Below are 11,325 nucleotides of genomic sequence, written 5' to 3' on the forward strand. Positions count from 1 at the left end.
CCAGCATCCATTGACATGGACACTATTTCTGCCCGGTTTGTGTTTGACTGGAGTATCCAGATGGACCCCTGTGGACAAAGAGCAAGGCGATGGTCTGCCACAAACTTTGCAGCTTTGCAGTCCCTGTACCAGCTGTTCAAATCGACTTACTGCCAGTGAAGAAAAAGTATAGTAAAGAGGTTCTGACATTAAAACAACATCAAGAATGCAGGGTTGTGTGTTGTTCAGTCTTCAGCTCATTTTCTGATTTTTCATCATATTTAGTATATTCACCCGATTCATTCTCATTTTTTCTCTCGTAACTCCCCCTAACCTCACAAATTTTTCTTGAGGGGTATGATAATGTACTTAAAACTATTCCAGTGTTTCTAATCTTTTAAAATCATCCAGTTTGGTATGTCATACTTTTCTGTGGGTAGATTGGTTCCAGAGATACCATCAACCGACATGAGGGAATATAGCGTTATAGTCGTGAACCTGTAAAAAACGGTGTTAATAGTCAAGTTTGAGGCCTTCCAGACAGACAATGGCTAGCATCACTGGGTCAGAATTAATTAGGCTAATAACTGAGACTCAGGAGACTACAAAATTAGCTTGGTTGTGTAGTTTTTACCATAAATGTTTATTTGTTTCACTTCCAAAGTTGGACATTTATAACAAATGTCACCATTTTCGTACATTATGTCGTCATTGACTCACATGCGAAGCAAAAGTGAGTCTATGTACTCACCTGAGTCGTCCGTCCGTCCGTCCGTCCGGACGTCCGTCCGTCCGTCCGGAAAACTTTAACGTTGGATATTTCTTGGACACTATTCAGTCTATCAGTACCAAATTTGGCAAGATGGTGTATGATAACAAGGCCCCAAAAAACATACATAGCATCTTGACCTTGCTTCAAGGTCAAGGTCGCAGGGGCCATAAATGTTGTCTAAAAAACAGCTATTTTTCACATTTTTCCCATTTTCTCTGAAGTTTTTGAGATTGAATACCTCACCTATATATGATATATAGGGCAAAGTAAGCCCCATCTTTTGATACCAGTTTGGTTTACCTTGCTTCAAGGTCAAGGTCACAGGAGCTCTTCAAAGTTGGATTGTATACATATTTTGAAGTGACCTTGACCCTGAACTATGGAAGATAACTGTTTCAAACTTAAAAATTATGTGGGGCACATGTTATGCTTTCATCATGAGACACATTTGGTCACATATGATCAAGGTCAAGGTCACTTTGACCCTTATGAAATGTGACCAAAATAAGGTAGTGAACCACTAAAAGTGACCATATCTCATGGTAGAAAGAACCAATAAGCACCATTGTACTTCCTATGTCTTGAATTAACAGCTTTGTGTTGCATGACCTAGGATGACCTTGACCTTGGGTCAAGGTCACATGTATTTTGGTAGGAAAAATGTGTAAAGCAGTTCTTAGTGTATGATGTCATTGCTAGGTTTAGGTCAAGCATGTGAGTCGTATGGGCTTTGCCCTTCTTGTTTTTACACTAAAATGGCACACTAACATTCTGAGGTAGGTAGATTTTTATGACAACTTTTCATTTGATATAGTCCTATTATAAGGAAAAGGAAATTAACAGTGAACTGTTTATCTCCTTTCTTGTGATATAACCCCTCCAACTTGCTTCCAAATAAGGAATTCACGTAGACGCCCCAATGCTCACGATGTCTTAAGTGTCATATCTCAAAAACTATTAAACATACATGTATATAATTTTGGGTGCTTCTTAGTTTTGCTCATACCTTGCATTTAGTATAAGTTTTGTTTTGGTAATTTAATTTTTTTTAAATCAGTGGGACTACCTACTTAAAGGATATGTGAGCCTGCATGGGAAACCCGGCTGTCGTATCCATGACTTTGTACTAGATTAGTCTAATAAGACGATTTGATAGTTTAGCCTATAAAGACGCTTGGATGACGTCAGAGATTGATGTAGTGCGGCAAGGCGGCAGTTGTATCCTGATAATTATGGAATAAACGGCAGACATGAAACCGAACGGTCTTGTCTTTGATATACGTATGTGAATCTGTGGATGACCAACAACGCGTATATTACACCGGCTAAAGACGCAGCAAGCTATTTTCGGCTACAATGGAAATAGGTCAGAATTAAAGGGATAAAATTATCAATCTTCAGATTTACTGCTAAATCGCTTTATTGATCATCCAACTTCATCATCCCAAAAGGATTTTACCTGTGTATTTCAAAACAGCACTGTAAGAAAAACTATTACAGTTAGATCAATTCTATTTTTTTGTAAAACATTTGTCAAAGTCTGAAGTTTCATATCATTTCAAAAAGTAAAAAGTAAAAATGTTCTCATTTAGCCTGTTTTTTTCATGCAGGCTCACATATATAGCACTTTTTTTGCTAAAAATAATCAGAAATCTAATGGCTAAGTCAGAACACACACACACACGCAAACGGATCACTGCCTGAGTAAGCTGTTTCTCACAAGAAAGACAACTCTTGGAACACTTGTGTACTCTGTTTCAGCGTTCTTGACCAACAAATAATATGTATCTATTTTATTCTTTATTTTACATGTACTAACCTCCACTTGAGCTTTCTTAATCCTGTCCATCGCCTCCAGCTCTAACACCAGTTTCTCCCCTACCAGGGGTCTGTTGATCAACATCATCATCATCATCATCATCAATATAATCATGGATACAAATATTAACAACAAATAATGCCATCGCTTACCTACCTTCTGCCCCTCCCAATGGCTTTACACAAACATACAAACATAAAAACAATCATCTGTACATGCTACCAAACATCAGTACTTCAGACTTTTTAATGCGTAACCTCACACACAGTCAAACACACACACAGACACACACAAACACGCACATAGACACACACAAATACAACACGCATAAACATAAACATACACACACACTAACACACACACACACACACACACTTCCCTCATACAGACATAACTTACATGTGTGTCTTGACAAACTCAATGTCCTCTTTGAGACGACTATTCATGAGCTCTGCCGTATCTTTACGTTTCTGTGCCTTGGACAGGGTGCGTGTTGTGTAGGCCAAATGCCACTGGAGCTCATTCAGGTCAACTATGCATGCCTCGTGCTCTGTAACACAAAACAGATGAATTGAAATAAAGTTGTATTCTTAATTGGAACCCCCTTTTAAGACACTTAAATGATTTGATAGTTCCTCCATTTCAAGACTATGTTTAACCTCTGTTACTTTACATTTTAACCTTCACCGTACTTCCTGGGTCGTGGACGACCCAGAGCCTCACAAAAGTGTCGGTATCTCTAAAACTATGGGGGGTTTTGGATTGAGACTTCGTGTAATCCCCAAAAACCATAGAACCTTCCTATTCACCAATTTGCAAAGGAATATCTTTGTAAACAAACAAATAAACAATGACGTCATTTGAACTACACAGTCCGGATGTTGTGGGTCGTGGACGACCCATATGGAATTAAAGACGGTATTTTACAGTGTTTATCCCTATTCGGATGACGTGGGTCGTGTACGACCCATACTCTGCAAAGAGGCGGTAAAGAGTTTATCCCTATTCGGATGACGTGGGTCGTGTACGACCCATACCTTTTACGTTGAATCCTTCTTTAGAAAGCATGGGTCGTACACGACCCACATCATCCGGACTGTGTAGTCCAGAGCGAGATCCGGTGAAGGTTAACTTTATTAAGCCTCCCTCCATTTAAGACATGATTTCCTTGGATTTTTCGAGGTCTAAAATGGCGAGTACGATTGTATCAATGCCTTTCAGACAATGAAAAGCAGTGAGTGTGTTAGAAACAAACCATATACTTCAGACCCCCCCCCCCCCCCTCCCCCATTTGTGAAATAAACTGAGTATGAGCAAGTCATCATCATTGGTAACGTAAGTATGTGGGCTACAAGAGCTGGTTTTGTGTGTTTGCGTGTGTGTGTGTGTGTGTGTGTGTGTGTGTGTGTGTGTGTGTGTGTGTGTGTGTGTGTGTGTGTGTGTGTGTGTGTGTGTGTGTGTGTGTGTGTGTGTGTGTGTGTGTGTGTGTGTGTGTGTGTGCGTGCGTGCATGCATGCATGCACCTCTGTCTATTTCTTCTTTTAAGTGAACTCAAAGGCATGGATATGAGAAAAAAATCAACTGCAACAAAAAGTGCAATTTAGTCAATCATCCAAAAAAACACTTCTCAAAACTGCCAGAGAGCACACGTATTGCCCTTATTCATACCTCTCTGCACGAGAATGGGGAGCTCTCGCAGCCTCCGAAGACAGAGGTCATCAATCTTTTGCTTCAAGGTTACACCCGCAGCTGTCTCTGTCTTGAAGCGCTTGAGGGTATCCTGGCGATCAGTTTCCAGTCGTGCGAGCAGGGTGATGACCTCATCGATGACATCCCCGGCCCCCAGGTAGGGGACATCCAGCTCCTCGTCATCCTGCTCTTCCGCCTCCTGAGCTGATTCTGTTAGTGTAGGAAACACAAATCAGGTTATGATAACCTGACCAACCCTATATTTTATGCCGCCAATCCAACCTTATAACCTTTTTTCCCACTGTTAAAATAAAACAGACGGGCGCAGTGGCATTGAGGATAAGACATCGTCGGACTCCTAATCTGAAGGTTTTGAGTTCAAATCCCGGCCACTGCCGCCTTGTGGGTTAAGGGTGGAGATTTTTCCGATCTACCAGGTCAACTTATGTGCAGACCTGCTAGTGCCTTATCCCCCTTCATGTGTATATGCAAGCACAATTAAGACCTAGTGAGCATGGAAAATATCCTGTAATCCATGTCAGAGTTCTGTGGGTCATAGAAACACGGCAATACCCAACATGCTTCCCCCGAAATAATTTCCAGATTCTTGTAAGTAATTGTTTTACATCTTATTGATGAACTGCTGAATAAACATGCATGCTATATATGACCTGTGCATCATTGTGACTGCTTCCTTTTTTCAAGTCTACAACTCATAACTGATCACGCAAGAAAAGTAAGAGTGGTGCTAATATTAGGCTATATAAATGTACTTGAAAAAAGACACACCTGGTGAGTCGACTCCAAGACCATGGACAGAAAGCGTAGCAGAGGAACCCCTTGAGGACACTTTGGACATGCTGGAGATAGCACTGCGGGAATGGCTGCTCACACTTGGGTCACGAAATCGCAGCTGCTTCTTTGGTATAGCTGCAAAAGCAATACATAATACAGAAAATGCATATGTGAACAAATTATATATTATAACAAATTGCGTCGCTTTACATATTGCATTTTTAGAAGACACACCATGCAGACCAAAACATGATACTACATGTATACGGACCACGTTGCATTACTCTGTAATCATTGGTAATATATATGCAAATAAAAACAACTTCTGAATTAGTGCAACTACACTTTTTAGCACAGTTAAATTGAGCAACATGGACTAAATCATTCACTTTCTGAATGAATCACTCAAAGGCTTAACATAAAAATTTTGATAATCAATTGTTGCATTGTGATGATAATTTGGACTCACAAACCATTTGGTACCAATCTGGACATGAGGTACGTAGGATTCATGCTTCGGTACTTCATTGCCATTGTGCAAAAGAGCTTGCACCATCATTACATAAAATGTATACAGTAACAGTCTGACACACTTCTCTCTTTCCCCCTTACTGTCGATAACACTTGACAACCCTCGGACATCTATATATATATACGACAAGTGTCTGTCTGTCTGTCTGTCTGTCTGTCTGTCTGTCTGTTCGCGATGCACGGCCAAAGTTCTCGGTGGATCTTTTTCAAATTTGGACACCGTATTCAGCTACACCCCGGACACAACCTCATCGATGAGATATTTCAACACGTGCTCTCAGCGCGCAGCGCTGTGCGCGCTGAACCGATTTTTTTTTGTTTTTTGTTGTTGTTGTCGGGATCCACTACCAGTAACTCTTCCTTATCTTCTCCAGTGTTTTCAGCCGCGATTATCTCCCTTCCTCCGTGTGGCGTCAATCCATATTCCCGTTACTACGTTACTATTTTTAGAAGGTCACCGCACGTTACTATTTTTAGAAGGTCTCCAGTGTTTTGCGCGTTTATCTCCTTTCCTTCGTGCGCCGGCAAAGCCGGCGTACACCCGGCAAAGCCGGGTCCCAGGCACAGCCTGGTATTCGGCTCTACTTCTTCCCGGCGAAGCCGGTACCCGGCGAAGCGGGTAATCATCTAGTTAAACTATATACACGCTTCTTTCTTTCCCCTTTACTGTCAATAACACTTGACAACCCTCATTACCTCCCTCCACAAACACAAACACTCATTTACCCATCGCAGAAGCGGTAGAACAGCGTGTAGAGGATCGACTCTTGATTTCTTCAACAGTCCGCTTGAACCACTCTTCAATGATGTTCTGAATCAACTCCATGTGTGAAACAGCTTTACGCACACAAGGCATCCGGGATTTGCTGAGTGCACAGCTCATGGGCCGAGACAGCTGCTTTATGCGGGGCCAGTTTTCTGGCAGAGGGTAAACTTCATCTGAAAATAAAGGACATGAGTGCTATATTATGAAAAAAAGGATGTGTCTAATAAATCAAACAAGTCGCGTAAATCTGATGAAGCGAAATGATTACATTTTGTCTATCTGTGTAAATCACAGTATAAAACTGAATGTGCAGCCAGCATGTTTCTTTCACCAAGACTAGTAGGCTAAGACTTTTAAGTTACTAAGAGAGCACTGGCATGCTGAAGACCAAGAAGGGTTACTCTCGTTTCTGCCAATACACTGAAAACGCCTTTTGTGTGGATATTTCTCATTTCAACCTTAAAAGTGGGGGTTGCGCCTTTTACACCGAAGCGCCTTGTGGTCCCAAAAATATGGTAATATTTTACTGCGGACAACTGCAGAACTCAAAGACTAAGTCAAACTCTGCGCATTCTTTTATTTATATTTTTACAAAATACATCTGAACATAAACATAAACACACAAACACACAAAGAGTTGTGAAAATCTTGATACCCTCTGCTTCGGCTTCTTCCTCTGCTGCCTCAGAACCATCTTTCTGTGATTCCAAAGCTGCACATTAAAAATACACAGAATTCACCAAATGGGTTCGGATAACTAATTTTTCACACTCCACAAACATGAAATAAATTTAAGGGAACTAACATATATGTATACAACTACATGTATTATGCTATCAAGAAGTGTCACTGGTTTATATATTGTTTATAATGCCCCTGGGTAATGAACAATAAAAACTTGACTTGACTTGACTTGGTTAATGAAGAAACAAACAGTACAATTCACTTCCATCACACCTGTGCACAGCCTTCCTTGTAATACGTAATGAGCTCTTTCCCTATTCACTTGCACTTACAACCTATTTATATATGCAGCTGCATTCCATCCATTCATCCATCAACCCACACAAATGCTAAATGGGGAAGGGATGTCTGGCATAAAAGCTAAATCCACTGGAATAGCAAGTCAGCCATGAGAATGAGATCATGAAAATAGAAATTTTACAAAAGCCTGAAGCAAAAAATGTCCCCCCCCCCCCCCCCCCCCCCCCCCAGACAATGTATTGATCATAAGAATGATTCCAAAAATCTCATGCCTGCAATAAATCAAACATTGTTTCGTGTCTTGTATATTAAACAAGATCAAGTGTTCTGTCACCATATACCTGTTACTGATAATGATCCATGTGTGGACTTGCTCTCCCCACTGTGCTCCTCTCTTCCCAGCAGTTGCATTGGAGAGACCCTGTCCCCTTCCTGCAGTACATCTTCCACACGTACAACTTTTGACGCTGCCATCTTCAGCAGATCAACAGTGCCTTTTGCTTGCTCTGCAAGGCAAGAAACAACAGCAAAAAATTACAGATGAATACTTTTGCAGACCTGTGCACACTCAAAACGCTTATCAGTAGTAAACAAACCAAATTTCAGTAGTTTTTAAAATGTTTCAGTAGTAAGCTGTAACGACAGTTCAAGACATAATTCTGCTCACAAAGCACACAAACTGAAACACTATGACGCAGTAGAATGGGAATTACTATTTATTAACAAGCCAAGGTGAAACATCAACACTGTTGTAACATTTGTTCTGTAAATGTCTTTGGTCTGTCATTCCGACATTCATTCATCACTGGACTGTTTGACAGCAGCTTTTTTGACAGCAGCAGCCTGGCGTTTCCTCGCCTGCACAGTGGAGTAGTGGGCAGATTTTAGCTTTGCAAGCTCTTCTTTCGTGAAGTTCTTGCAAGTGTCGGAGAAGACGATTTTACGATCTCCAGGTTGTCTTGAGAATAACGGGAACGATGCTGGAGTGCGAGCCGGTCAAAATGCCCTTTAGTTGTCAAACCACGTTCTCTTTTTCTTTTTACCAACCTTTTTTCGGACCGGAACACACTTTGGAGATGATCATTGATTATTTCTGATTGGACAATGATGCCGACGCCCACATGACCCTAACTACAATGTCAAGGTCGGAAAGTCATGAATACGCTGATCGTGCCAAACAAGACATCTATGCAGACCTGTGCACATCTACAACATTTGTTGTCGAGTAAAACATCGGAATTTCAATTAAAAATCCGTAGCACCGTATTCTGCATATAAAAATCGGAGAAATTACGGAGAAACCGTAAATGTGCACAGGTCTGCTTTTGCTGAAGTTTTCTTTTATATTTGACAAGTTTAAATTTCACTTTCTGCTGAGATTTCTTCTCATTATTTTGTGTGACTGCCACAGTGCCAGCTATTGTTACTTAAAGCCCCAATTTGTCTAAAATGGTTTACAAAACAATCTACATCTTCTCATGAAAAAGCAGTTCTAACCTTATGGAACACACTTGCAATAGCAATTAATAGCATTAAATGGAACAGTTCGTTTGAATTGCTATTTAGCTCGCATAAACCACACACCAGATTTCGTGGTTTATCTAATCCCTGAGCCATCATGAACCCACTTTCCTTTTTCTTCACATTTTAGTCGTCAGTTTGTGATTTCAATGCGACTGGCTGTATCTGCAATAGCACGTTATTGTGTACCTCAGATTCTAAAATGCAACAAACGGCTGCGAGTCACACAAACTTATCGGCGGCGGTTGGCTTCAAACAAAGCGAGCTATATGCAGAAAAATCGTCTGCTTTGAGACACGACCATGCGTGAACTGTTTCCGACGGGGAGCTAAGTGATCAGAAACAAATGGTTTACGGGAAGCTGTGTGTGCCTTTAAATTTCACTTTCGGCTTAGTTTTCTTCTCATGTGTGTGACTGCCACTGCCAGCTATTGTTCTGTTTGTGTGTGTTTGTCACTATGATGTCTTTTGTTTTTTTGTATGCATGTGCTTGTTTGTGTGTTTGGGTATCATTTTATGTTTGTGTGTGTGTGTGTGTCACTGTGTGATGTGTGTGTGTGTGTGTGTGTCACTGTGTGATGTGTGTGTGTGTGTGTGTGGGGGGGGGGTGTACAGTATGGCAGTTTAAGCATGTGTGTGACCTCAATTGCTGTGTGTGTGTTGAGAGTATAAAAAACGCTCGCGCTGGACCCGAGTACTCTTCAGACTGGCTCGCTCAATAAATATAAATGTTTGGAATGTCTGTGGTGTGAATGTTGGTTTCTGACCAGAAATGCAGATCTATCTCTGGCCGATTCATAGATTCAACCTACAAACTGCGACCTCATCTGTGATCAGATGGCCAAGCAATGCGTGAAATCTTTTATTCTAAAGCCTTATGGCTCGTTTCGACAAGCATTAAATTAACCACATGCAGTTTATTCTTCAGAAAAATGCACACAAAAAATGGGTTGGGTTCGGTGATTTGTACATAAACGTCTTCCTCGCGATAGATTCGCTTATTATTTTGTCTTATGAAGCCGTCATCAACACGAACACAATGATTGCAGAAGCAAACTCTGTACCTACACGACCGAGACACAAGACTGATTATTTCACAGCTGCAATGAGAATAGAGAACAAAGACGTTTTGGGTAAGCTTACTCACGTCAGGTCTTCACTGACAAGCTAGGAACAGACAGAAAATTCCGAACAAAAGTAAATGACGTCAAAGTCTCTTTCGCTTTGCGTGTAACTTTGTCATGACGTATTTTTGTGTGACGCGTTCGGCTGTTCTATCAGGTCAATGGCTGCGTGTTGCCCGGCGGGTGTGAACTCCTCCTACGGCCAAGTCGTTTTTGTGGTTTATTTCGCATTTAGGTCCCAGGTAACATTATGAAGTTTTAATACGATCAATCGGACCTATTATCAAGTTAGTGTATCAACTTTTGAACGAACTGCGCCCAGTAGTTTCCCAGCAATAAGCTGTTAAGTGGAGAAAGACACACAGACACACAATTAAAGTCTGCTGAGCCCTAGTACTAGCGTACTCGGGAATAATGTATATATATATACATGTATATTACACGCCCCTGAGGAAGGCCTGGCAACAGGTCGAAAATTTGGGCTGCCACTTGAAATTCTTTGTTTGGCTTTTCTTTTCCTTGATTTCGTTATATATAAATTTGTTATATATATATATATATATATATATATATATGGTTACGGTAACATAGCCAAAAAAAATAGGGTAGGAAGGTATAGGCAATCACTTTTTTTTTTAAAACTTTTTTTTCTAATGTGTACAAATTAAACCTACTTGACAGGGAAATAAGTGTGCGACTCGGGCGCTTTCGCTTTCATTGCGTTTTCTGCACTCGTTTTCTTGTGTGTTTTTTTTGTTTGTTTGACATTTATGTAATAAAAAGTTATAGGGTCGGCCCCTAAAAATAGGGTAGGTCGGGTTACCGTAACCACACCTATTTTTTTTTTTAGGCCTTATATTCATTGCACAAAAAGGGCATGCGTAGACCATGTCAGAGTCTTAATATATTGATATACCAAACCTGGTGCTTATCTATTTCGCAGCAAAGTTTACCATTGATCACAACATTTGTCAACAATAGACTCGGAAATGTTAAAGTTTCTATCACAGACATACACACGCACGCACGCACGCACGCACATACGCACATACGCACATACGCACGCACGCACAGACAGACAAAGTTACGATCGCATAGGCTACACTTACGTGAGCCAAAAAGGATCCTTGAGGCTTGAAAAAAAAAAGAACCAAGCACAAAATATGTTAAATCGAAGAAGAAACACGGAGAAAGGATCATACAGTGAAAACGAAAAAACAACGTTAGTACCGTCAACCACTTACGTGTGGGTGTATCCGCTCAAAATTCAGCTTTTTATGCGAATTTGCACTTGCCTGGATTACCCACTGCCCGCCATTTTGACGCCAGACGTATCCACGGCCGA

General features: G+C 40.8%; 1 protein-coding gene across 1 annotated transcript in view; it reads right to left on the bottom strand.

Annotated features, from left to right (window-relative positions):
- Window positions 1–11,322, bottom strand: part of LOC138966507 (coiled-coil domain-containing protein 178-like) — a 30,632-nt gene extending 19,310 nt beyond the window's left edge. The window contains exons 1-8 of the mRNA XM_070338774.1: window positions 11,225–11,322; window positions 7,677–7,841; window positions 7,007–7,063; window positions 6,312–6,524; window positions 5,049–5,189; window positions 4,239–4,469; window positions 2,970–3,120; window positions 2,571–2,640 (exon numbers count right to left, since the gene is read on the bottom strand). Coding sequence (XP_070194875.1) covers window positions 2,571–2,640; window positions 2,970–3,120; window positions 4,239–4,469; window positions 5,049–5,189; window positions 6,312–6,524; window positions 7,007–7,063; window positions 7,677–7,809 — 996 coding nt within the window. The 5' untranslated portion in view covers window positions 7,810–7,841; window positions 11,225–11,322. The remainder of the gene's footprint in view (window positions 1–2,570; window positions 2,641–2,969; window positions 3,121–4,238; window positions 4,470–5,048; window positions 5,190–6,311; window positions 6,525–7,006; window positions 7,064–7,676; window positions 7,842–11,224) is intronic.
- Window positions 11,323–11,325: the final 3 nt, after the last annotated feature.

This window comes from Littorina saxatilis, linkage group LG5 (assembly GCF_037325665.1).
Source record: "Littorina saxatilis isolate snail1 linkage group LG5, US_GU_Lsax_2.0, whole genome shotgun sequence".
In the NCBI taxonomy this organism is placed as follows: domain Eukaryota; kingdom Metazoa; phylum Mollusca; class Gastropoda; order Littorinimorpha; family Littorinidae; genus Littorina; species Littorina saxatilis.